Genomic DNA, 27,691 nt, shown 5'->3' on the forward strand with positions numbered 1-27,691 from the left:
CACATGCCACCTACATACATTGGCACAACATAGTCATCTACATGTAAGATGTATGTTGATTTCAGAGCATTGCATTTGAATTGTTGATGCTACTGCACGTTTCAAATTGTCTGACCAAACCATAAATACTTTATTGTCACATTGATAGCCTGTTATGGCTTTTGTTGAATTTCCTTGAAAAGCCACAACAAACAAAATCCGACTCGTTAGATTTGGTTTCACAGAACCACCAGAATGTCGGAGAAAAGCTAATTTCCTCATCAAGCTGTGTGGAGCAAAACCCAGATTGGCTTGAGTGAAGAGATCCAAGTGGTCAAAGTTTGACTAGCTATGAAAAATATATCCATATTCACAACATAAATATGTATTCATCTTAATGAGAACTAAGAGCTAGCCTCAGGTCGGATGTATCATTTAGACTTCTGTTGAAAGGGAAAATAATAAATCTGTAGCCTCCCATCAGGGAGTTAGAGATGTAATTCAACTGTGAATGAATTAGAAGGCATGGTTGTAATAAAGTACTGAAGCGCAAAATGTTCACAAAATGGCAAGTTTCTGCTACTCTTATAACTTGTATCATGCATTACGGCCAAAAATCTCAAATATTAAAACGGATATTGATATATATTCCGAGGTTCTGTCTTACCAAATTACTGTCACACTTTCCCAATGCTGTGTCTGGTGTAATGTCTGCCCGCACCACTCACAGTATCTTAAGGATGTTCTGCATGTGGAAGATGTTCTTTCTGCTACATTTTTCCTCATCAGATCCAGGGACTAATGGTTTTCCTTCCATCCCCAAAACACAGCCGACGCAATGTGTTTCTGATTTATGCTGCAGTCTAAAACAAGCACCGCTGCTCCAGAGACTTTGGTTTTACTTTGCTTTCTCCGGCCACTGCTTTTCACCTGGTGAGTATGCAGATAAGATCTCCTCTCAGTGACTAACAGCTGAACATAGCACATGTGTAGCCCATTTCTGTAACCACCTGCGTGTTCTGGCAGAGGGGATTTATAGCGTGGAAAAGACTAATGGGACCAAACAAGTTGTGAAAGGCTTTTTTTCTCTGTGACACAGCGGGAGCCCTGGGAAGGGAAACACCTGCTCAGTCATTTGAAACCCAGGCTGCCAAAAAAGTTGGCTGGCTCACATGTATGACGCGTTCAAATGTCTCCACCTCGGTAATTGGTTGAGGCGACATGTAGGAATGAGCGAGTGTAAGTTGTGTTTAACTTAATAAAGTGATTTATTGCAACATAACCATTGGAGGGCTTGGTTTAACGCCATAACGGCACAAGATCATTACGGAGAAGAAGAGCTCTGCAAACTCTGAGAGAAACTAATGTTTTTCATTGTAGCATCGCCAGCAGTACACTGTACTGTGTTTTGTTTAAATCAGCCCTGTTTCACTCATTTTCATTAGCATACTGGCTACATTCAGCACCACTACGGTAAGCAGTGTTGCACTGTGACGCGTAGAGGAGATCGAGGTCCTGTCTTCAAAATTGGTGACCCTATTTTTCTTCTCGTTATCTAAAAAAAATGGTTCATTTTGACAAACCTACAGAAAGATTACCACCACCTCTGCAGTTCCTCTTTAGCTCTTTTGAGCTTTTTTTCTGCCTAAAACTTTACTGTTTGGTTGTTTCCAGTTAACCTAATGATGCACCAGTTGACCAAAACTAAATGGTGTACCCTGTCTCCTTCCTGGTATATTTGTGATGTTATTTAAATTGATGTTGACTTTTGGTTTGGAGCCACCCATCCCTGCTGACCCCCATACATGGATTTAGTCTGTACAACACGTATGTATTATTTGTCCAAAAAAAACACAAATATAATCTTAGAGAAAATATCTTTCCCTTGATTCGTAATTGATAAGGTGCTATGCCACTGTTCCGACGGTCCGTTATTCCAAAACCCCCAATAGTCCAAAAAATGTCCCCTTGTACCGAAAGCCCATTTGTCTGACAGCCCATTATCCCAAAAACAAACGCCCATTGTTCTGAAGGCCCACTAACAGAAGCACATGGCTAATTATTATGCAGAATGAAGTTGTAGTCACCATATTTTGTTTTTAAAATGTCTACATTTTAGGGCTTATCCAAACAAATATCGATGTATGTGATTGTAATACAAGCGGCGTGGAAAGCAGGAATGATCAGTGTTCTAAAGTCAGCAAGTTGTGTTTTAATACTTATAAATGTTATCTGTTTCCCTGCTTCCAGTATATATGCTAAGCTAAGCAAATGAGGGGAGGAAAGAAAATCTATTATTTGTACTATTTGTTAATAACACTATTTTGATGCTATTATTTCATCATATTTAAAAAAAAGCCCACAACAACATAAACATACAGACAGTATAATACATTTTGACCAACCAGGGATGAAACAAGGGTTAATTTCTATATATTAAGACCTAGTGCAGCTTCATTCATTCATTCATGTCCTATATGTTCAGGTAACATATTGTTTCAACAGCAATACTGTAGTTTGGACCTGCATCATGTCATCACTGGTGAACTTGTCTTGATGTGTCAAATTGATAGAATGCCCCTTTAAGCTGCAACTCACTAAGAGTTTTGCTCAACAGTTTTACTTCAGGAATTTTTCACTGCCTCATCTCATTTCAGTTAAGGTTGAATCAGACTTTGCTCTTTTCAAAGTCCTTGTTGCCTCCTCCCCCCTCCCAACCCTGTCTCCATTACTTACTCCAGGATTAGGTGAGTCGTTCTTCTGGCAGCGTCCTAGGATTTTTTATTAACCGAGCTGTATATTATTTTTATACCTTGCGGTGCTGCAAAGTGACCGCCAAGGTGAACATGGACCAGGCTTTAGGCAGAAAGTCACGGGATGCCAGCACATTAACGCACACTCACACTTGACAGTAGAGTACCAAAGTAATGCAGTCTTTTACTCATGCATGTAAACTCACTAAAGGGCCACGTTCCCATCAAGTTGTCCAAATGCTGCAATCAACAAGCAGACGAGGCTCCGTTCACTAGCTGTGGAAGAAGAAGACAAGGGTTTTCAGAGAGAACTTCATCTTTGGCTGATTTCAACTGAAAATGATTTATGTTTGTTGACTTATGATTGTTATTAGATTCAACACTGTGTGTGAGATGGTTGGTTGGTTGGGGCTGGTGGTGGTGGGGGGCAGGTGTTTTAGTTTATTCCAGGAAAGCCAACGGAGCACACTATGTATTTATAGCCAGTGGATTTCCAGCTGTGGAGCCTAAGTTTGGTGTGAAAATACACTCAGACGCCTGGATACACAACAGCGACCCCACAGGAGCGCTCTCAGCCAATCAGGACGGACACACACACACACACACACACACACACACACACACACACACACACATACACACACACAAGCTATAATTATAATATCCATGATGGATATGCGGAGCTCCTGGGCACACTGCAGAGTATAGAGCAGCCTCCTCACACGCTGAACACACGACAAACACATTGAAATAGATGGGAGGGGAAACACAAGCAATAGACCAGGTCTTGGTAACCAAGGCGTGTTTTTACAGTTTCAGTTTTACCTTTGTTCAAGTTGTGAAAACCCAAAGAAATTACTTATTTTTCTTCCAAGATCCTCTGAATATTTGTAGACATCTTTTTATGTAGTTAAATATTTAATGTGCAGCACACATGAAAGGAATCAGAATGACAAATATTCGCTTTGCACCCAAATCTTGACAAGTGGAAGACATTTATAGGAAGTCTGGCGGTGATTTTCCACCTGAAGGTGGACTCCAGTAATTTATTATTGCTCTTCCATAAAGTTGGAGGACTCACAAGAAACTATGTTTTTTTGTGTTCTGTATAGGATATTCTGATAAATGGAAAAAGTTGAGAAAACAATTGATCCTAAATTTCCCTGAATGATATATGTGCGTATCAGTGCTGCCTGTGACACAGAAGCTGGCGCCTGAGTGGCGGCTGTTGTATAGTGTGGTGCTGCCCCCTTGTGTATGAAAAAAGGAAAGACAATAGAATGGTGGCAATACAAAACACGTCCTTCTTTACTTATTCAGATGACCAGATTACATTCAATAAAACCTATTCCCTCAAAAAAGTGTAAAACAAAATGAACAACATACATACTTTTATTGGCTTTATTTGGCACCAAGTATAGAAAGCGAAGACGTGTGCATGCGCACACACAAACTATCCAACCACAGTGCCTCTGGTGCTGGTCTGATGGTCAGGTTACTGTATGCTGAGTGGATCATTAACATGAGTGATAACTGACGACCAGAACCAACCAGTTCAGATTAAACGAAGGTTGACACAACCTTCATTTGCATAAAGCATCCCTTGTAGCCCCTTACTCTAACCTACACCATCACTACTAAATCCCTTACCTCAACCCTTACTCTTAGCCTAAACCTGATTCTGACCTGCACCTTAAAACCAAGTCTGAAGCCTCTAACAGGCCATCTGAGGTCTGGCCAAAGTGTCCTCACTTTCCAAAAATGTCCTCAATCTGAAAGTCTGATTGGTCCCCACAAAGTTAGGTGTAGAAGTACACACACATACATACAACACCTATTTGTAGTAATAATGAGAGAAGCACAGATATGGATCAGTCGACTGTCCAGAGGTTTTACTTTTTACGACACACCGACTTTGACCTTCCTGAACAGGAGTAACAACAACCTTATCAGCTCCGAGGTCAGTTAGTGAGTTGGTCTTTAGCTTGATCTGTGAATGTCCGCATGGCCGTGGCAGTAATGTAAGAAAAGCCATAGGACAGATTTCCCCCATTGCACGTGTGTGATTAGCTGTGTATCGGACAGACGGTCAAACAGGTTGTGCAACGACCGCCGTGGATGCTGAAGTTTGTTTGGAGCTTTGCATGACGGCCAACCTGTTTGGAGTTTATGGCCGTTTAATGACCTACAATGAGATTCTCTTTATCTCTGCTTCATTGTGAAATCTACCTTGATGTGGAGAAACAGTTCTGAGGAGCTCTACTGTAAGAGTTTCAGGGGATGAACAAACCCACTTCTATCATCATGCTTTGTGTCTTTTGAATATCTCATTATTTAGCCTTTATTTGTTTTTTTGTATTGTATACAGGTCCCCGATTCCAAATCATTTCCTAGAAAGTGATTACGTAAGTCGTTTGTTAACAGAGGAAAAAAACAAAACACTGTTGATTGCTAAAAGCTAGCATAGCCTCTTTCAGTCTGCGCACAGCAGGTCAGTTGAGCTTGTAAAACTGTGCAATTTGTCCATAAGCAGAATGAAATTCAATGTAAATTAGGAAACAGTTAGACGACAACATAATTGCAAATGCTAAAATGTAGATTAACAGTAGCACAAGTAAAATAAGAGTGCTAAGTTAGTTCCAGTAGCGGCTAACTATTAAATAAAGTTTGATAACATTAGTAAGCATTAGCCACTGTACACGGTAATTGACCATGCCGGCCCAAAAACGACTGGAGCTGCCTTTTATTGTTTCTAAATCCAACTTTTAATTTGTGAGAGGAATACTATGTAATATAGTTTTAGTTTTGCTTTACATTTGGTTATTTTATGGAAATTCATCTGGAAATATAGCAAACAGCTGCTTTTCAACTCAACATAGCTAAACTAAATGTAAAAATAGAAGTTTAAGAGCATCAGTTTCTTATATCAAAACCTGGTACTTGTAGCACTGGTGCTGTGTGTATAATTAGTAGCCTCTGACTCACTGTAACTTGGCACAAACCTATGGACTATTTCTCACTAAACCAAACCACACTCACAGAGTTCACATACATTGACAGACCTGGTCTTCAGGGTAGGTGGTGTTTCCAGGAAGGACATTAAAACAACCACCATTTCTATTCCTGTCGCTCATTTTTTCCAACACCTCTTTCGAAACCTCTCCTCTCTCTCTGACTTCTCTGATTTTCAACTTACGTTTTCCTCCTGGGTGATTTGTAATATCCACATTGATGACACTGACTGATAACCTTCCATCTGTGGCATTCCTGGAACCGCTACAAGGCTTCAACTTCACACAACATATTAATTTCCCTTCCCCACCCACGGCCGTGGTCATGTTGGATTTGGTTGGCTGCACTGGTCTTCCAGAACTCCGCTACTCATCCACTGGCTCCCCATCCTACAACAGATCTATTTCTTGTTTTTCCAAGTCCTCCATAAATGAAACGCTTTATAAATAAATTGTATTAATATTATTTGTATCACTATGTACTGCAGCATGGTTTCCTTCTGCCTGTGTGATTTGCTGTCCTTGATATTGGCTATCATCATGTGTTACTATGTCTGTGATTGTTTTAACCACGTATGTTTTTACTACGTAATCAATCAATCAGGTTTTCCGTAAGTCACCTATTTAGGTTTTTTCTCTCTACACTTATACATTTCTCAATTCATTTAAGGACTTAAAAGGTTCTATATAATATTCAGAAAATGATTAAGGATTTAAGGATTCAAGGTTAATTTATTGTCATTATGCAACACAACGATGCACAACGAAATGCAGTTGTAGCCCATTTGTGACAAACAAAACATAAATAGTAGTACATTCCTGAAGTACATTCTTTTGAATTTGCATCATAAGGAATGTAGACAGCAGCAAAAAAAACAGCTGTCACCATGTTGAGGACCACTAAGCCACATTTCTTTTCTTTTTTTTATCTTTATTGACTAATTGGTTGAAAAATGTATTCAAATTTCACAGAAACTATTGTAGGGACACAGAAGACAAAATACATGAAAGATTTGAGTATAATTCTGGACTTTATTGTGGCGGTCATACTTTAAGACTGCAGCAGTGCCTCCATAATATTCATAATATTTCTGTGTTTTTTGAGCATGACAGGTCATGTTTGACGTTTGGGAACAGTATGTGTGACAAGATAGTTGATTATTGTTTAATATCTCAGTACAGACAAATATGTTGAAATAAAATATAAATGTGTATTGTCATAGACATTTCTCCCTGTGAGAATTTTTTTTGCACAGTTAAAAAAAACCCGTCATCGCTCCATATCGTAATATTCTCGTATGATCGATCAAAGTTGACATTTCCCAAACACATTAGAAGCCGATAGGCCGCCCCCTGCAGCCTCACGGCCCGCCCCGTCCAATCACTCCGCTTCATTTGCATGTTATGCAATGGTCCGCCTGCCCGTGTGGTCTGGGGGAGGAAATTAATACCAAAGCGCTCCGTTCGATCGCTCTTTCCAGGCTAGCAGAGGAGCTCTGGGTCTGTAGGCGGGGGTAAGGGCACGTACTTTACTCGCTTTCCTCTCTTTCGTGATTATTTGTACGAGGGCTTCTAAATGTGAGTGCAAAGTGCCTATTTGGCACACAAATTATTTGTATTTGTAATATGAGACTGTTGGTGTTTGCAGCACCTGTTGAGGACATTAAACTCCGCATTATGGCTGCACGTGACTTGATCACGTGTGGTGAGGATAACGCCGGATTATTATTATTATGAATGATAGTTTGCGGTTAAACTTGACTGTGGGTCTTGAACTGTCTGTCTGGGGTGGCTGCTGTCTGTCTGTTCAAATGGGCTGTCAAAGCCCTTCAACTCCAGTCAAACGGTTTTGATTGGTCAACACTGGAGACGTGAGCCACACTGAGGGATTTGATTGGCCGTTGGGACAGCCGGCCCCGCCCCCTCTCTCTGTTCGGGATCACAAACGGGCAAACACACAAGACAGTCATTTATGACTGGGAACGTTTTGACTCTTCTTCTTGGTAGTGATCATATATTGATGTTATTATGCTAAGTATATAAAGTTATTTATTCATATATGTATATATATCTTATTTATTTTTCTATTTAAACTGTTTTTGCAAGATTTATAGCATGAAACCACCATAGAGCTGATTAGTTTGCTCTATGGACCTAGTCACACAGGAAAGACTTTGACATGTTTGCATAAAGTGTTAGAGAGAGAGAGTGTGTGTGTGTGTGAGTGGGGGGGGGGTCTTGTGACCACTCACTTGTTTCAAAACAGCCCTAAACCGCAGAGCTTTATCATGGTATAATGTCTGCCCATATACAAACCGAACAGAAGCACAAAGCACATCATGATATTCAGGATGTGAAGCGTAGCCCTAGAAGCCCTCACTTGCAATATAAAATATATTTTGTTCTCGTATGTGACAAAATCCATTTACTTTGATTCCTTGTACTGATTACAAACACATGTTGAGTTTTGTCCTGATGTGTATTGCCGATCTCTTTTAGAACACAGTGAGGTGTGAGGATGAAGATTGCAGTGATTGGACAGAGTCTGTTCGGCCAGGAGGTTTACAAGGAGCTGAGGAAGGACGGCCACACCATCGTAGGAGTCTTCACCATCCCTGACAAGGATGGCAAGGCTGATCCACTGGGTGAGAACTATACTGACTGACTAAGTGCTTGACTTTAGGACCGGTTAAAGTGAAATAGGAGAACATTGGAGAAACTAGCAAGACCGTGGTAGATTTTTACATTTTCAAACTTAAAAACTTTTTGAAAGTAGCTGGCAGCGTTAGCACCAAACGCTGACATCACATCCCTCTGAAGCCATTCACCCAAAATGATATATATATTCATTTATAATTTGTTTATTATCATAAACAACGAAGATGGCTCGCACAGCTGTCAAGCTAGCAGCTTGTGGAGTCAGGATGGGGCCAAATGAAATTTGAAGTCTTCACACCACCAATGTTATTACTTTGCTCCAGTACACTAAAAAAAAGAAAATCAATTTAGCTGTCTTATCAAAGTTGCACAGTCATTTGTATTGGTGTTCATGTGCAGAGTGTCATCACCCGTGTGCTATCTTTATATCCGGCAATAAAGTAGATGAGTATGCCTTTCTGTTTTATTGTTGGTGTGTAAGGTTTGACGCCACACACTTGCCAGAAAACCGAGTTAGTGAATAGTAGAAAGCAGCACGGAGGCCAGTGGAAATATTACGCTGGTTACTTTATATAGATTACTTATTCAGTCTGTCCTTCAAACTCAAACCAGAGTTGGTGATTGGTGGAACAGTCGAAACACTAACAAAGACTTTTACTTTAAAGAGTTTTATTTTGTTTCTAATGCAAGTTAGTGTTTTACAATAATCAGCGAGGTAATATTACAGTCTGGTGGCTTTGAGGAGCACATATATCGGCTGTTTCTATTCACATCTAACTCTCTGAATTAAGGGTTTGTTTTGATTGTTGGAACAGTAGAAAGCCAAACAAGACAGCTGATGAGTTTTACTTTGTTTTTGTCGAGTTTGAAGGAAATGTGTTTTTATTTTCAGTGAGGTAAAATTAACGTTGTCCAACTGGAGTCTGGTGGCTTTGAGCAGAGCATATTAATTGTTTGTTTTAGATATGATTAGATTATAATCATTTTCCATATCTCTGTTGACTTTATTTATGCTATATTCTTCTTTAACACACGTCTCACAGCATCGTGCCGGACTATGTGTCCATCACTGCCAATTGGAGCTGGAGCCGATAATTACCCGTTTCTCGTTTGTCCCGGCAATAATAGCCGGTTGTAACTTTTCCCACTGAAGACAAAAGCCAGATGTCAGTGGGTGTTCGTGGGTTTTTTGTCCAGTGGGAAAGGTCCAATATGTCAGCCTTGTGATTGACTGGTGATGTGTCCGGGTTGTTCCCCGCCTCTCACCCAACGTCAGCTGGGATCGGCTCCAGTTTCTCGCGACCCTGTAAAGTTTCATAGATGGATGGATGAACTGACTGAGGGATGAATAAAAAAAAATGTAGAAAAAAAAACTTGTGTTTTAATTTATAAGTTCCTTTGTAACTAAATCAAATTTTGTAAGGCACAATTTTAAAAGTTTGATCGTTCTTTTCTACCACAGCAACTCAGGCGGAGAAGGATGGTGTTGCCGTCTTCAAGTTCCCCCGCTGGCGTGTGAAGGGCCAGGCCATCCCGGAGGTGGTGGCTCAGTACGAGGCCACTGGCGCCGAGCTCAACGTCCTGCCCTTCTGCTCCCAGTTCATCCCCATGGAGGTCATCGACCGGCCCAAGCACGGCTCCGTCATCTACCACCCCTCTCTGCTGCCTCGGCACAGGGGAGCCTCAGCGATCAACTGGTGAGTCACGTGACGTTCATTAGGTTGGGGTCAGTGTGAGGGCGACGGCCCTTTTACCTGCCGTCTCTGACACACAGGACGCTGATCCACGGTGACAAAAAGGGCGGGTTCACAGTGTTCTGGGCTGATGACGGACTGGACACCGGACCAATCCTGCTGCAGAGGGAGTGTGACGTTGAACACAATGACACCGTCAACACAATCTACAAGAGATTTCTCTTCCCAGAGGGGGTCAAAGGCACAGTAAGTGTGGTGATGGGGCAAGGCATCGTGGGTGGAGAAAACACAGGCTGTGTGAGGTGTTGTGGGCTGAGTTGGTATAAAGAAAAAACATGTTTATTATGAAGACATTCCATATACTCATTAATACAGATGCTTAGGATTGTGACCTGAATGGAATAGCATTACAAGCTCTTGTGTGAAAGATGATACCTTTGCTCTCACCTGCCGTAGTTAAACTTTAACATGCCTCAGAGGTTAAGGATGGTCATCTGGCACTTTATAGCAAGTGCTTCGTCTGTCTAAAGGGTACATTATTTAACATCAGAATTTGGAAAGTGTAGGAATGACAAAACAATACAGATCTATAGTAATTTAGAGTGGAATACAATCCAATAAGCAATAAGCTTTAAGTCACAAATACGGTTATATTATTATGGTTGATATAGACGAATCTTATACTTTATAATATGTCCACAGTTTATTGATTTTGTGGGACCACCGCAGCCCCTCTACAGTAGCCCACTAACGTTGTTAGCTGACGTTAGCTAAGCACTGTTAACTTAGCTGCCGTTAACGTTACTTGTTTCACCATGTCTAGGCAGCTGGAACTGCACAGGTTCTTCCCAAACTCCTAGACATCGTTGTGGAAAGTAACGTTGCATAAAAAGCAATGATAAAAGTAGAAAATTGTGCACTTGATTTCAAACGTGCGAGTATCGTAGGGAAATGCCACCGCAGTCATGACGACTTATTTTGCATCCGGTATTTCCCCAGAATCATCATTGCCCATTTAACTAATGTAACTCCCGTAACTCTCTTTTTGGTCTCTCCCAACTGCTCAATACTCCACTAAGTTCACTAAGTCTTCATGTTCACCCTGATGGATCACAGTGACAGTGAGTTTGGCATCAAAAATAAAATTTGGCATTGAAAGAGGAAACATTGGCACTGAAAGAAGTTCCACTTCAAATATGAGGACTTTTATTTGCTTCATAAAATGTGAGAAGTCATTCTGAAATAAGAGTCTTTCTTCGTCCTTTTTGGGCGTTCCAGGCACCGGTATCATAACAGCAAGTTAGTGTGTTTGTGAAGACGGTTCAGAAAGTTATTAAAGAGCATCTTTGATGATTTTCTTAGATGTTGTTTCTCACATGGAGCATAATGTTATGATAGCTGACATAAGAGCTTGTTCCAGAACGACTTACAATTCAGTATCTATCTATATACCGTAGACCCAGCTACGGGAGCAATTTTGGGGTTAAGTGTCTTGCTCAAGGACACATTGACATGAGACTAGTGGAGCAGGAGCCGGGAATTGAACCGCCGACCGTCTGATTGAAAGGCAGCCCTGCTCTCCACTTAGCCACGATCACCCACCCAAGTCTTGCTCTCCTTGCCACCTCCCCTCAAACCCCTCCACGCCAAAATGGTGGTGGAAAGTTGAAACTGAAAAAAGAATTTCAGCATTAAAAATACTGTCAATTAAAGAAAAGACCGTCATTGGCAAAAACAATATAAAAGAAAAAAAACACTAATTTGTGAATCCAGGTGAGAGCCATTATTGTTACCCTTTTATAAAATCTTAAGCAGTCACAATGACCACTCATGTAAAGTGAGTAAGTGAGGGTATCGTGTTGTGGACCCTCCTGCTCCCCTCCCCACTTCCTCAACATAACAAACAGCAGGATGGCAAAGTCCATAAAGATAGCAGTGACTTGATCTGCATTGTTCTGGTTCCAGGTGGATGCAGTGAGGCTGATCGCACAAGGAAAGGCCCCGAGGATCACCCAGCCACAAGAGGGAGCCACATATGAGTGCATTCAGAAGAAAGACAACGCTAAGGTAATGTACAATGACATCCAGACGGATCAGTTCTCTCCAGGCGGTAATCTCCGGTTCTTAAAACTGAAGCCAATGCAGAAGAGCCTTAAACTCCTCTGGTTGTATAGAAGTCTATGGGAAAATGACTCTACTTCTCTCTTGATTTATTACCTCAGTAAACATTGTAAACATGAGTTTATGGTCTCAATCTCTAGTTTCAAGTCTTCTTCAATACAGCATGATGTTCATTTAGTAAATGATGCTCCATTTAGAGTCAAACAGACCATAAAGCAGGGTATGCTTTAGGGCAGGGTTACCTTGTGATTGACAGGTCTCTATTACAGCGTTGTCCGGTCTGGGAGTTGTCCGTGTTTTCGTCTTTGAACTGTAACTCTTTCACGGTGTGTTTTCACATCATGAAAGTTAACTGTAACATTTTAACTTTAAAAAATGAAAACCTCCTTTTACATGTTTGTACAACGCTGAAAAATGTTCAGCGTTGTACAAATTAAACATTGGTCCTGCTGAGAATAACTAATCAAGCCTGAAAAGAATCAAACCTTTCAATGACCTCCTGGAAAGAGCGGAATTCAAACTACATAAATTCCGATGAATGGTTTTCAAAGTAAAACATTTTAGTGCTTTAATTTGTGTTGTATGTTTAGACATAATGACGGATTCCTCCGTTTGTTGGCAGATTGACTGGAACCAGTCTGCTGAAGCTCTCCACAACTGGATCCGAGGAAACGACAAAGTGCCTGGTGCCTGGGCAGAGGTTGATGGACAGGTAACGCAGAATGCTCAGTTAGAAAAGAAACTATCTATTCTGGCATTTTCACAATTGTGAATTTTACACTACAGTAATGGCAGAGTTTTTGGAGCACACAAACTGCAAAGAAAGCTTAATATTCTTTATTATTAAACCGTTATGAGTCAGTCAGTCTTCTGTTAAGACAGCACTCCTATTAAATTACCTATTGATGTATGCCAATGCAATTTCCAATAAATGAATTCTCTTTAACCCTCTGAACCCTTGGCATTTTCAGGGTTTTTTTGCAGTAGAGAGAACTCAAACGTGCTATTAATCAGAAAAAAAAGAAATAATGCAAATTGAATGTCTTTCATAATGTATTTTACAAAAATTGGGGAGGGAAATTAAATTATTCACATGACTGTTGATCACAGCCGAGTCAATCGTGGGTTCCCAGTTGCATTGAGAAGCGCAGAATTTATTGTTTTTTACAGGATCTGGGCAAAGCGAATGGTTTATTTTTAGGGAAATAGAATAGAACTCATAGAATAAAGTGATTTAAGCTCAGATTTGGTTATTTTTTCTTGACTGATGCGTTCTCCACACATGATTCGTTCAAGGACCATTGGAAATCCGACAATAATTTAGTTTTTTACAGTTTCTGGGTTTGATAAACCGTGTTTTGTTTTTTGAGAAATACGTACCTAGAAGCTAAGAAAAAAATATTTAGGTTGGGGTTTTGGCTTCTGTCAAACAACACCCACAAGTGTTTCTAATGCCAGTAGCATGTGTTGAGTCTTATAAGACATTGTCCTCACCTGAGTGTCTCTCTTCCTGTAGAAAGTGACTTTCTACGGCTCCACTCTGGTGGATAACGGCACCGCGGCTAACGGTCAGCCCCTCGAGATCCCCGGAGCCAGCCGCCCCGGCATCGTCACCAAGACAGGCCTGGTGCTGTTTGGCAACGACAGCAAGGCGGTAAGTCAACGATGGTGTTCGTCTTCTTCTTCTATGAAGTTTACGGCAGCTTTTATTTGTAGTGTTGCGTTACTACCATCTTCTCGAGTTAGTAGAATATGACCCCAGCGGCTCGTTTCCTTATTTTTTAGTACTATTTTGATGCTACTTTTTACTCCTTTTTACTTCACAATATTTATTAATAATGAATGAATGAAAAACAATTCATTGTTATACAGTAAATTAAAGTATGAACATATATAACAGTATGAAAAGTGAATAAAATGATCTCACTTTAAGCAAGCACAAATGCATTTTAGTGCATGTTAGTACATCAATATAAATAATCTAATATTATAATGTAACAACTAAAGAGTGCATTGGGTACTATGTTGCAAGACACCATTACCCTTTCTTTTCCGATACTGAATTGGAAACTTTGCTCTTTAGTTTATTTAAATATTATTATTTTTTGTCAATTTAAATTTTTGAAAGTTTTTATTCATCTGTTGACATTTTTTAAATTACAATTAAAATGTAAGTGCAAACTGCTTTCTTCCTACCACTTTTATTTATTTTATATGTAAAAGGAGGTTTTCTGTTTTTATTTATTTCTAAATGTATAGCACTTTGAGCTACATAGTCCGTATGAAATGTGCTTTATAAATAAAGAGTAGTATTATTATTTAGGTTGTCAGACATTCATAACTTACATTTAAGGTACAAATTAATTTACCACATCAGATCAGGACAGATGAACGGGTAGATATGTATTTCCTGCAGGTCCTTAAAGGGGATTACAATGAACTTAAACAAATGTCAGCGCACTAAAAGGGGTTAAATTATTTCCATTAACTCTAAAATATAAGCTCTGCTAATGACAGTAAGGTTTCTATCCATCTAATGTAAAGCTTATCTCTAAATGACACCGCTGTCGTTATCATGTCATGCTCTCTGTCTCTCCGCAGCTGCTGGTGAAGAATCTTCAGTTTGAGGATGGGAAGATGATCGCCGCGGCGCAGTTCTTCAGCTCGGGGAGCAGCGCCGCCGTGGAGCTCACAGAGGAGGAGAAGACCTTCGCTGAGCAGATGAGGGTGGGGCAGATGAAAAAAAGATCTGTGTATTTGTCCAGTAAAAACAAAAGTCCTGTTTGACTCTTGACAATGTCTCCTCACAGGCAGTGTGGCAGAGCATTCTGACTAATGTCGGTCACATTGAAGACTCCACTGATTTCTTCAAGTCCGGCGCTGCTTCCATGGATGTGGTCAGGTAATGGAGGGGGAAGGTGGATTTATCTCCATAAAAAGGATTCACCTAACTACCGTGGTGGCCGGCGAAAAATGTATTTTCTTAACCACTAGCAATTTCCATCATTTGATCTGTTCAAGTTACGGACGTCCCACTTCGACAGATACTTGAAGATCTGCGACTTAACTCGCACTCGCTAAATGTCACCTAGGACCAGCTAATCTCACCCACTCTATTAAAAAAGTCTGTCTTTGACTCACTCTCAGCAGTCACATCTTCACTCTAAGTGGGTCTGTTGGTGGTGATGTCATTGTGATGCACTAAAAGAGTCCTCACCCCTCCCTCTCATACTGATTGGATAAAGGATGCCTTATCCTATTAGAAACTCCAATGTAATATTTTATGAAATGTTTTTTTTTTGTGTACCTTCATATTTTGTGTTTGTGGTTTTTGCTCTATTTTATTTTACAAAAATTACAAATGTATTAGTATTATAGTATTGTTGATTTGGTGTTGAAAATCCCACAAATAAAATCAAATACATATAAAAAAATGTGTCAACACTGCACATCAACGTGTTAGCATTATCATTGTGAGCATGCTGACGTTAGCATTTAGCTCAAAGCACTGCTGTGTCTATCTGGCGATTTGTATGAAAAACATTAGCGCTATCAACAGCAGTGCAGCGCAGTTGAGGCTATTAACTAGCTTAATTTTGTTCAGGGTCATTTCACCGTACCGGGAAATCCCGACGGATACGTTTTCTTTCTCCTCCAGGCTCGTGGAGGAGGTGAAGCTGCGGGCCGGTAGCTGCCAGCTGCAGAACGAGGACGTCTACATGAACTGCACCTTCCGCGATTTCATCCAGATGTGCGTGAGGAAGCTGCGAGGGGAGGAAGATGAGGAGGAACTGGTCGTGGACTATGTGAGTGGCTGTTACCGGATGATGCTTGTTCCCAATTGGCCCTCGGGAAGACCACGTGTTTACTTTCTTGATCACTGTTTGACCCCTCAGGTGGAGAAGAACACCAATAACATGACCATAAAGATACCTCACCAGCTGTTCATTAATGGGGAGTTTGTCGACGCAGAGGGAGGGAAGACGTACAAGACCATCAACCCCACTGACGGCTCGGTAAGAGACGGACAAAATGAACGCGGTTATAAATATTACTTTCAAATACTATCTAGAGCACATTACATGTTTGATTAGATAGATGATATAGATATATGATTAGATATTAGCGCTCGTTAGAACAATATTAAGTGTAAATAATTTTGACGTAATGCAGGTTTTACAGATTTTAAAATCTCCATCAGCAGTTTTCAAATTGTACCAGTGTCCTCCTGCTGGCTTTGTGATTTGACGTCCGTCTGCCCTGCAGGCCATCTGTGACGTGTCTCTGGCCCAGATAAGTGATGTGGACAAGGCAGTGGCTGCTGCCAAGGAAGCCTTTGAAGAGGGAGAGTGGGGCAAGATGAACCCCAGAGACAGAGGTCGACTCATCTACAAGTCAGTGCTCTTGTTTTGTTTATTACTAAACTTAACTCTTTAAGGCAGGGGTTTTCAATTAATGGCGAGGTCCAGCTAGAGAACAATTCCATCAGGGGGCGACTCCTCTGGTTGTATAGAAGTCTATGAGAAAATGACTCTACTTCTCTCTTGATTTAGTACCTCAGTAAACATTGTAAACATGAGTTTATGGTCTCAATCTCTAGTTTCAAGTCTTCAATACAGCTTGAAGTTCATTTAGTAAATTATGGTCCATTTACCTTTAAGTTCGGGCTACGTTTAAAAGAAATGCATTTAACATGTTTGTTAGACCTCAGTGATTCAATAATCAAATGTAAACATTTTATTATTTTCTTTGCATATATATTCAGTAAAAAGAAAAACATTTCTGAAAATGCTGGTGACCTTACTCCCCCCCGCCCACACACACACACACCCACACAGGCTGGCTGACCTGATGGAGGAGCAGCAGGAGGAGCTGGCCACCATCGAAGCCATCGACTCCGGGGCTGTTTACACTCTGGCCCTGAAGACTCACGTGGGCATGTCCATCCAGACCTTCCGCTACTTCGCTGGCTGGTGTGACAAGATCCAAGTAAGACTTTTAGTGTCACTCGTGAAATGAGATCAAACTCACCCTGAACTTGTAAAACCACTAAAATGATTGTCGTGTATGGCCAGTCAGCAATATGATATTGATAAATACATTGAAATAAATGATGTCCTCTTATCACAGGGCAGCACCATTCCCATCAACCAGGCCAGGCCCAATCGTAACCTCACCTTCACCAAGAAGGAGCCAATAGGGTGAGAGAGTGGATTTTGCACATCTGCACACACACACACACACACACATTCATGGGTTAAAGTGGGTGGGAGTGATGCGGCACCTTCTATTAAAAAGTAAATAAAACTGATCTTCATAGCAGATTTTGTTTTTCGTGTTTCAGCTGATGCCAACAAATCAGACATGTCACCCCACGTTGATACTTCCCCGTTTTACCACTACACCAGATCTTACTGGAACCCCCCCACCTCCATTGGAAGCAGAACCAGAGCAGTCCACACTGACTCTGTCTTCTGAAAACGATTGCTTGATTTAATCTTGCCGCACGGCAGGCATCCGGCCAGCAGGATATTTGTGTGATTCAAACAGCTGTCTATGCAGACGACACTGCACTAAATGTGACAAAAATAGACTTAAAGCAAAAAGGAAAATGCGGGGGGGGGGTCTAAAAGGGGTAAGGAGTGCCCCTATATTATTAATTCTGGACCCATTTCTGCCCCCCCCCAACTGAGGTAAGACATTTACTAAACCTGCCCACCTGCCAAATCCCACTTTAACCCATCATTACATTGCATATGTTATTTGAGATTATAGGTCTTCAAATTGTAGAGGCACTACCTGATACATTTGAATTTGCTGTAAAACAGCAACTCAGACGCAAAACAAGTCCATTCAGCACCTTAGTTAAAGATGTTGCTTTGAATGCAGTCGTCTTCCCTTTCGTTCCTCTCAGAGTGTGTGCCATCGTGATTCCCTGGAACTACCCACTGATGATGCTGGCGTGGAAGACAGCAGCCTGCCTGACGGCCGGAAACACCGTGGTCCTCAAACCCGCTCAGGTCAGTCTCTGGCAGTCAGGCTCCGGACGCACAGGGCTCTACGTGAAGTAGAACGGAGGGTAGTCTGCAGCCATGCTCGCAGCTCCACTAGGCCCTAACATAGACACAGCAGTGCTTTGAGCTAAATGCTAACATCCTGTTGTTAAACAGGTGTAATGTTTGCCACGTCTTATTTTGGCATGCTAACATTTGATTAGCAGCTAAGGCTGGTGGGAATGTCATTTTTTTCGTTTTGCAGGTATTTGGTCATAAACTACATTTTGACCTGAAAAGCAAAGCATCCTGTGGGGGACGTGAGTGTCTGCTGCTTTAAAACAAAACACAGTTTTTTGTTCTCAGGTGACTCCTCTGACGGCGCTGAAGTTCGCTGAGTTGGCGGCGAGGGCAGGACTGCCCAAAGGAGTGATTAACATTCTGCCTGGATCAGGTAGGAACAGACACCATCAGGATGACTATTAGGATGAAAAACGTGACAAAACAAAAACAGCAGCGCGCGTTCCTGTAGTGCTTTTTTCTTTTTTTGAGGACAGTAAACACAACTATTCTCTGGGTAATATGGCCGACATCGTAACATCAAAAACACGAGTCTGAAGTTAAAGTTCGGCCACTAGATGTCACAGTCTCCCTCCCCCGCTACATTGCATTCACTTCTCAACAAATGGTTGTTAGTTATGTCAAGGATTTGCGTAGGAGTGTGCATCTTTGCTTATAGTACAGATGTTGTTGTGTATACAGGGGTTTGACAGGATCGGGTGGAGATTCATGAAGGTAATAGACTTGAAGAGAGTACTAAGGTTGAACATCGTAACAAAAACAAACACTTTTAGAGGACGTGCATTGGCGGTGAGGAGTTTTCCCGAACGATTACTTTGCAGCCCGTTTAGTAGCTGCTCTCTGCAGCATTGTCTTTCAATACTGGACTAAATTTGAATTATTGCTGTCCCCATTAGTTACTTAGACAAAAAAAACATGAGTAATAGGGTCCATTTTGAAAAACAACGAAGTTACCCTTACCTCCTAACCTCCTCCTTCTCTTCTAGGTGCTCTGGTGGGTCAGCGTCTGTCCGACCACCCTGACGTCCGTAAACTGGGCTTCACTGGCTCCACTGAAATTGGTAAACACATCATGAAGAGGTGAGAAGCAAGGCAGCTTTTTACTAAGCCTGTCAAACTAAACATAACATCACCGCTCATCGCATCTGCGTCCTCCTCCATCTGCAGCTGCGCGGTCAGCAACGTGAAGAAAGTTTCTCTGGAGCTGGGAGGAAAATCCCCCCTAATCATCTTCGGTGACTGTGACATGGACAAGGCCGTTCGCATGGTAAGTTCATTCACGGGAGCATGTTGTTAGTGATTTCACACACGTTTAAATAGTTGCTGAGGTTAAAACATATCTGTGTATTTCAGGGCATGAGCTCAGTGTTCTTCAACAAGGGAGAGAACTGCATCGCGGCTGGCAGACTGTTTGTGGAAGAAACCATCCACGACCAGTTTGTGAAAAGAGTGGTACGTGTCCTTTGATCTCACACTGGCTGATGTTTCACTATTTCTTCTGAACAGCTAGAGGCATTGTGCTTGTATCAGATCTGGATGTCAGAGTATTTGAATATTTAATTTGCAGTTGAATCCGGCTCTTCTGTCTGCTATTCAGAGTCAGCCCTAGTTTGTATGCTGCCTGTGATTGCTAGTTACAGGGGGTAACTTAAGGCATACTGTATCTCTATTTTCGTGGTTGTCATTTCTCTCAGATTGATGAAATCCAGAAGATGAAGATCGGTGATCCGCTGGACCGCTCCACAGACCACGGCCCTCAGAACCACAAAGCCCACCTGGACAAACTGGTGGAGTACTGTCAGACCGGCATCAAGGAGGGAGCCACTCTGGTCTGTGGTGGCAAACAGGTGCAGCGGCCAGGTGAGGCATTGCTGTCTGCACTGCAGCTCGATGATGTAGTGAGTCTCAGACATCAACCAGTCCGTGTGGTCCACTTCTGATGTGACGATGACGATGCAGATCGACTTATTCCATAATCATTTTCACATCTAGGTCTGTATTGTGCTGTCTTGCAGGTTTTTTCTTCGAGCCCACGTTGTTCACTGATGTGCAGGACCACATGTACATCGCTATCGAGGAGTCGTTCGGCCCCGTCATGATCCTCTCCAAGTTCAAGACCGGGTGAGGCTAAATGGAGACCACTTACTGACTCGTATCCCCATATTGTCACATTTACCACAGCTCAGAAAACGTTCACGATACAACTCGTTCTCACTCCCAACTCGTCAAATACCAACACTCGGTCGGTGGCCCTTGGTGTCTGATATTGAGGCACCCTTTAGTGTTTGTATGAGACGCACCGGGCTTTCAACTAACTCCAATGTAAACCCATCTGCATCAGCATAGCATAGTAAAGAGAAAGTCAGCATAGGGTTTGAGGGGTTGATGGGTCAAACAAACAGGACTCCTTGTCTTGTGTTGAACCAAGTCAAATTTAACCTATTTAACCTTAGATTTGTTACGTAACTTCCATACTTTAGTAACACCAGTTATGTAACAATCAAAGTTATTTTTAGGTAAGAAACTTAGTTCTTTAACCCAAAACCAGGAAGTTTTCCAAAGCCTAACAAAGTATTTTTGTTGCCTAAACCTAATCAAGTAGTTTTGTTGCATAAGTAAACCTATGTTGTAAGTTTACTTTGAAAAGACACTATGCCGGAAACTGACACGTCATCCCTGACACATACAAAACTGACGCTAGATTATCGGGCCACTGAACAAGCTGCGGTATTTGGCGAGTTGGGAGTGAGCATGTGTTGCACGGATTCACAAAAAAAGCATAATCAAATCGTCTTCTCTGTCTACCTGCCTCAGTGAGGTGGACGATGTCCTGAGAAGGGCCAACGCTACAGAGTACGGCCTGGCGTCGGGTGTTTTCACGCGGGACATCAGCAAAGCTCTGTACGTCAGTGAAAAGCTCAACGCCGGCACGGTTTTTGTCAACACCTACAACAAGACTGATGTGGCCTCGCCTTTCGGAGGCTTCAAACAGTCTGGCTTTGGCAAAGACTTGGGTAAGAAAAACTGCTGCTGTTACCAAGTAGCTGTAGTTCTTTTATTCATGTACTGCAATAGAATTAGCACAGCAAATAAAGTAAAGGAAATAAAGATACAGTTAGGCCAGGGTTGCAGTAACACTTGGAATAGTTTAACATTTTGGGATAGCCGGTAACATTAGGAGTTTGATACCGTCTGCATGCTAAATGTGTAGCTACAAGCCTCCGCTGATTATCCTATCTTAGCATAAAGACTGGTATCAGGGAAAAATTTAGCCTGGCTCTGTTCAAAGGTAACAAAATCTGTCTACCGGCATCTCTAAAGTTCACTGATAAACACGTTATATGTTGCTTGTTCAATGCTATTCTGTGCATGCACGCATAGAACAGTCAATTAAATATGTTGTCAATAAAACATCTTTTCCAAAAGTGTTAATCACTGCAACACGAGAGATCATTGAGCATACAGTGCTCACGATGCCGAAAAGTATTAGACGATGGGTCCAGTAGTATGCAAGATTAGCCGTGGACAGACAGACGGACACAGAGACGCGCGCACACACACACACACACACAACCAAATACATAATCTCCCGGCGGACATAATGATATCACATTTAGGCCTACATGTGTCTTGATTAACATTCTTAGTTTCATTTTGTATTGTAAGTTATAACACCTCCCAGCTCCTGAATGTCTGTTTTTACCGATTGTAACTGATGCCGGTTGATCATACTTATTTGCTCATTATTTAAATTCAATAAAACCAACAAAGCATCTGAGTTTCACTCTATTCTGGGATAGATCACATCCTGTACACCAGAAATTTTCTAAGGGACAAGAAATAGAAAAGCCTTTATTTTACCGGCTATACATTACAATACAAACACTACTGTGTTTTGGCTATGTAACTGTAATTTTCCAATTAATATCTACACCAAATCTCAATATTTCTTTTCACCTTACTGCTGGTGTTCTGAAACAGTTAACAAGGAAACAGGTAGATGTAAAAGGCTGATGTTTAAACCTCAACGTCTTAAGAAGATAGTTTCACATCCCGCTCTAGAATTTGGACAAAATATTCAAATGTTTTGGTGTAGTGGTTCATTTGTGATGAGCAGCTTCGTTGATTATGCTAAAGTCTTAATAACTTAATATCTTACCGCTAACTTATTAACTTTTATCTATCTGACTAATGGTGAGACACCACAGGATCTCACTACTAGGAACTCAGTAACGAACACCCACAGAACACAAGAGAGATTGGATTTTATTTATTTGCATCACACAGAGTACAAGCAAACCGAGTTGTCCCAGGATCAACTAACGTCACAATAGAAATGCACATCACTTTATAGCTTCGCTTTGGCCCTGGTCTGGGTGACTTGGTTGTCCCTAGAGACCCCCGGGGTTCCTGTCTCCCTGTCACTAGACTCCTAAAGAGACATGCACCACTGGGTGTCTGATTAATCACCAGTGTCCTTCCCCAACTGTCTTCCTCTGACTCACACCGCATCGCAGGTCATGGTCACCTGCTCACGTTTCCCGCTCACATATATCAGATATTGACTACATATTGATACACACATACAGTTTTCCTCCCGCAGTTGTGATTAATATGCATACTTACAGTCAGTGTCTCCATCTCTCCGACAGGACAAGAGGCTCTCAACGAATACCTGAAGACGAAGGCGGTCACCATCGAGTATTAGGTCAAATTAAAGCTGCAAGCAGTAATGCAATCATAAATGTAAGCCTGTTAAGATCATTAAGAAAATGAATGTGCGTGAATGCGCTTCAGTGTTTGTAACATAACAGACTTGTCAGTTTACTGGGTGCAGTGTCCTGCTGATTGTATTTGGACTCACATGAAAGTTAACAGAACAGTAGTGTAATTTGCTTTTACTTGAACACTTTAATTTAACACTGTTTAAATTTTAAGCTCTTCTGTAACTTTAGATTGTAGTGTGAAGCATTCATTGCAACATTTATTCTGATTCTCGAGTAGAAGCTCTGGACTGATCATTTATACTAATGCCCACTGACATGGTTTGAGAACCACTGTTGTCTAACATTTGCTCTCCAAGCATCTTAGTTTGCACATATTTAGATCAGAGAAGTCTTTTTCTCATGGTGTGTCCACAAAACCTTTTATTAAGTTCAGTGTTCGGGCCGCTGTAATTATAGAATCCTGCTTACGTCCGTGGTTGCCAGTAAGTGGCGCTATGACTATGAGTTAATATTGGCATGCAGATGTCCTAAAATCATGACAGTAATCAAGCATGTCAACTTTAGGACAGTTTTGACAAAGAACAGTTGAGTTACAACAGCTTGATGGATGATGGCGAACCATGTAAAATGGCCGCTACACCAAGTCCATGTTTGATGAATTCTAAACTTTTAATCACAAAGGTCTTTAGATTGTTCTGACCAAATTCTAAGCTGATCTGATTAATTACCTAGGACTAGTTCGTAGTACAGCACCTGGAAATGGGAAAAATACACGAGAAAGTCATACAAAATTAGAAATGGCTGACTTCCGGTTGGGTTTAGAGCATGGACCCCTAAGACTTTTTTTTAAGTCTACATGTGATACACCTGCTTACTTAATTTCATACATCTAGGTGAAACGTACTGCGAGGGCTGCATCGTCGACCATGTTGCCAGGTCTTAAACCTCAAATGTTTTGAGTGTACCTCCGATACAATCATAAATGTAAGCCTGTTAAGATCATTAAGAAAATGAACGTGTGAATGTGCTTCAGTATTTGTAACATAACAGACTGTCAGGTTACTGGGATGGAGTTCAACTCCCTGCAGTGTCCTACTGATTGTATTTGGACTTACATGAAAGTTAACAGAACAGCAGTGTCATTTGTTTTTACTTGAACACTTTAATTTGACACTGTTTTCATTTTAAGCTCTTCTGTAACTTTAGATTGTAGTGTGAAGCATTCATTGTAACATTTAACCTGATTCTCATGTAGAAGCTCTAGACAGATCATTTATACTAATGCCCACTGACATGGTTTGAAAAACACTGTTGATTAACTTTTGTTCTCCAAGCATCTTAGTTTGCACATATTTAGATCAGAGAAGTCTTTTTCTCATGGTGTGCCCACAAACCCTGTTTGGGCCGCTGTTATTATAGAATTCTGTTTACGTCCGTGGTTGCCAGTAGGTGGCGCTATGACTATGAGTTAATATTGGCATGCAGAAGTCCTAAAATCACGACAGCAATCAAGCATGTCAAGTTTGGGGCAGTTTTGACAAAGTAGGGTTGAGTTACAAAAGCTGGATGGATGATGGCGGATCATGTAAAATTGCCGCGACACCAAGTCCATGTTATCCGATGAAACATCAAGCTTTTAGTAACTCTTAATCGTTAAGGTCTTTAGGTTGTTCTGACCAAATTCTAAGCTGATCGGATTATTTCCCGAGGAGGAGTTCGTAGTGCAGCACCTGGAAAAGGAAATAAAACCACAAGAAATTCATACAAAATTCAAATTGGCTGACTTCCGGTTGGGTTTAGAGCATGGACCCCTAAGACTTTTTTTTAAGTCTACATGTGATACACCTGCTTACTTAATTTCATACATCTAGGTGAAACGTACTGCAAGGGCTGCATCGTCGAAATATTGTAGGGGGCGCTATCGAGCCGAGTTGCCACTCTGAAGCATTAAAATCACATCAGATAACTACATTCAGGATTTTAAATGTGTGTGACAAGTTTGATTTTGTTTTGAGTATTTTTAGCCCCTCAAAAACACCTTTGTTTTTCATGGCGAGGAATGCATCGCCACGGCAACGGCATTTCACGAAACAACAAGCTTTGAGTAACTTTTAATCACAAAGGTCTTTAGATTGTTCTGACCAAATTCTAAGTTGATCTGATTAGTTCCCTGGGAGGAGTTTGTTAAAGTAGAGCGCCTGGAAATTGAAAAAACGACACTAGAAATTCAGACTAAATTCAAAATGGCTGACTTCCGGTTGGGTTTAGGGCATGGCCCCAAGAGACTTTTATTTAAGTCCACATGTGATACATGTGCCTACCAAATTTTGTTAATCTATGTGAAACGTACTGCGAGGGCTGCTTCGTCGAAATTTTGTAGGGGGCGCTATTGAGCCGATTTAACACTCTGATTGAATAAAATCATATTATAGAACTACATTTTGGCCTTGTGATCTGTGTGTCAAGTTTGCTTGTGTTTCAAGCTTTTTTAACCTCTCCAAATGACCATCGTTTTTCACGGCGAAGACTGCGTTACCACGGCAATGGCGTTCGACGAAACATTAAAAGCTTAGAGAACTGGCATTATGAACTTCTTACATTTGTGTGGAACAAATTTGATGTTGATCTGATTTTCCAACTTAGAGAAACAAGCCAAAGTATAAAGACTTTAACTTACTGTTGCCAGTAGGTGGCGCTATGACTATGATTCAAAATTGTCATATACATGTGTTCAGGGTCAGGATGTTATGACATCTGAGAAATTTGGAGCAGATTAGGCAATGTACAGCCGAGTTACAACAACTTCTTGTTTCATGGCGAATGGTGTTTTTTTGCCGCCACGCCACGGACACATAGTTCGATAACTTTTTGATCTTTGAGTATCGTTTCACTGCCAAGGTCTCAAGAGCATACTGACCAAATCTGAAGGCAATCGGGTTTAATCTCTTGGAGGAGTTCGTTAAAGTAGAGCGCCTGGAAATTGAAAAAACGACACTAGAAATTCAGACTAAATTCAAAATGGCTGACTTCCGGTTGGGTTTAGGGCATGGCCCCAAGAGACTTTTATTTAAGTCCACATGTGATACATGTGCCTACCAAATTTTGTTAATCTATGTGAAACGTACTGCGAGGGCTGCTTCGTCGAAATTTTGTAGGGGGCGCTATTGAGCCGATTTAACACTCTGATTGAATAAAATCATATTATAGAACTACATTTTGGCCTTGTGATCTGTGTGTCAAGTTTGCTTGTGTTTCGAGCTTTTTTAACCTCTCCAAATGACCATCGTTTTTCACGGCGAAGACTGCGTTACCACGGCAATGGCGTTCGACGAAACATTAAAAGCTTAGAGAACTGGCATTATGAACTTCTTACATTTGTGTGGAACAAATTTGATGTTGATCTGATTTTCCAACTAAGAGAAACAAGCCAAAGTATAAAGACTTTAACTTACTGTTGCCAGTAGGTGGCGCTATGACTATGATTCAAAATTGGCTTGCAGATGTCTTCAGGCCTGGAGTTTAATCAAACATGTGAAATCTGGTAAAGATCTGATGATGCGGAGTCGAGTTACATCAGTTTATTCGTTCATGGCGAAGGATCGAAATTCGCAGAGCCGCCACGTCGCCACGCTTCGACAACTTCCTACAATTTTCACAATGAAGCATTATCAAGGTCTTAAGGCTTTTGTGACAAAATTTGAGAGGGATCCGATTAATCTGTGAGCAGTAGGGTGTCAAAGTACACAACCTATGACTTCCTGTTGCCACTAGGTGGCGCTATTACTATGATTCTAAATTGTCATATACATGTGTTCAGGGTCAGGATGTTATGACATATGAGAAATTTGGAGCAGATTAGGCAATGTACAGCCGAGTTACAACAACTTCCTGTTTCATGGCGAATGGTGTTTTTTTGCCGCCACGCCACGGACACATAGTTCGATAACTTTTTGATCTTTGAGTATCGTTTCACTGCCAAGGTCTCAAGAGCATACTGACCAAATCTGAAGGCAATCGGGTTTAATCTCTAGGAGGAGTTCGTTAAAGTACGGCGCCTTGAAACGGTCCAAAAACGTCATAAAATTCAAAATGGCCGACTTCCTGTTTGGTTTAGGATATACCTCCTTTTGACTTTTTTGTACGTCCCATCACGTTCCACATACCTACCAAATTTCATACAGCTAGGTGAAACCCAAAGTTGGGGCTACTCTGTAGGGGGCGCTATCGAGCCAAAATGTCATGCCGCAGCTGGACACCCCAATAATACTGGAATTTTCACCACGATTGAATTTTGTGCCAAATTTCAAAAGATTCCCAGTATCCCAAGCACCTCCTTTTTGCGATGAAACTGGTACGATAATAATAATAATAAAAAACATTAGAATAACAATAGGTCCTCCGCTCCGACTACGTCGGTGCTCGGGCCCTAATAATAATAATAATAAAAAACATTAGAATAACAATAGGTCCTCCGCTCCGACTACGTCGGTGCTCGGGCCCTAATTACAGGAGGAAGAGGAGGCGAGCCTGAGGCACACACGTGTGTGGACACTGACCAAGCGGAGACATGCAGAGGGATGGACAGGGTCATGTGGATGGATTTTAGTTTCTCATTAGTCCCTACTGACTAATAATACCGTATGTGCCTTAACATGTTAAATTAGTCTCACACCG

At 41.3% G+C, this 27,691-nt stretch overlaps 1 protein-coding gene across 1 annotated transcript; it reads left to right on the forward strand.

Moving 5' to 3' along the window:
* Positions 1-7,175: 7,175 nt before the first annotated feature.
* Positions 7,176-26,231, forward strand: aldh1l1 (aldehyde dehydrogenase 1 family, member L1). The gene is made up of 23 exons (XM_068712678.1): positions 7,176-7,257; positions 8,243-8,388; positions 9,864-10,098; positions 10,176-10,341; positions 12,061-12,162; positions 12,839-12,928; positions 13,733-13,870; positions 14,818-14,943; positions 15,027-15,118; positions 15,875-16,022; positions 16,113-16,232; positions 16,483-16,610; positions 17,055-17,205; positions 17,347-17,417; positions 18,131-18,236; positions 18,576-18,663; positions 19,277-19,370; positions 19,458-19,557; positions 19,644-19,742; positions 19,985-20,150; positions 20,306-20,411; positions 21,105-21,304; positions 22,943-26,231. Exons 2-23 carry the CDS (start codon positions 8,262-8,264, stop codon positions 22,996-22,998), a joined length of 2,709 nt encoding a protein of 902 aa, XP_068568779.1. The 5' UTR covers positions 7,176-7,257; positions 8,243-8,261; the 3' UTR covers positions 22,999-26,231.
* The last annotated feature ends 1,460 nt before the right edge of the window (positions 26,232-27,691 follow it).

The sequence above is a fragment of the Cebidichthys violaceus genome, unplaced genomic scaffold, assembly GCF_023349555.1.
Source record: "Cebidichthys violaceus isolate CVI_PGR_0920_01 unplaced genomic scaffold, fCebVio1.0.p SCAF_17, whole genome shotgun sequence".
NCBI lineage: Eukaryota > Metazoa > Chordata > Actinopteri > Perciformes > Stichaeidae > Cebidichthys > Cebidichthys violaceus.

Coding starts and splice junctions, on each gene's coding strand:
- aldh1l1 (XM_068712678.1), top strand. CDS start 8,262: ATGAAGATTGCAGTGATTGGACAGAGTCTGTTCGGCCAGGAGGTTTAC. Junction 16,233..16,482: donor TCAACCCCACTGACGGCTCG/GTAAGAGACGGA, acceptor TCTGCCCTGCAG/GCCATCTGTGACGTGTCTCT. Junction 20,151..20,305: donor CAAACAGGTGCAGCGGCCAG/GTGAGGCATTGC, acceptor GCTGTCTTGCAG/GTTTTTTCTTCGAGCCCACG.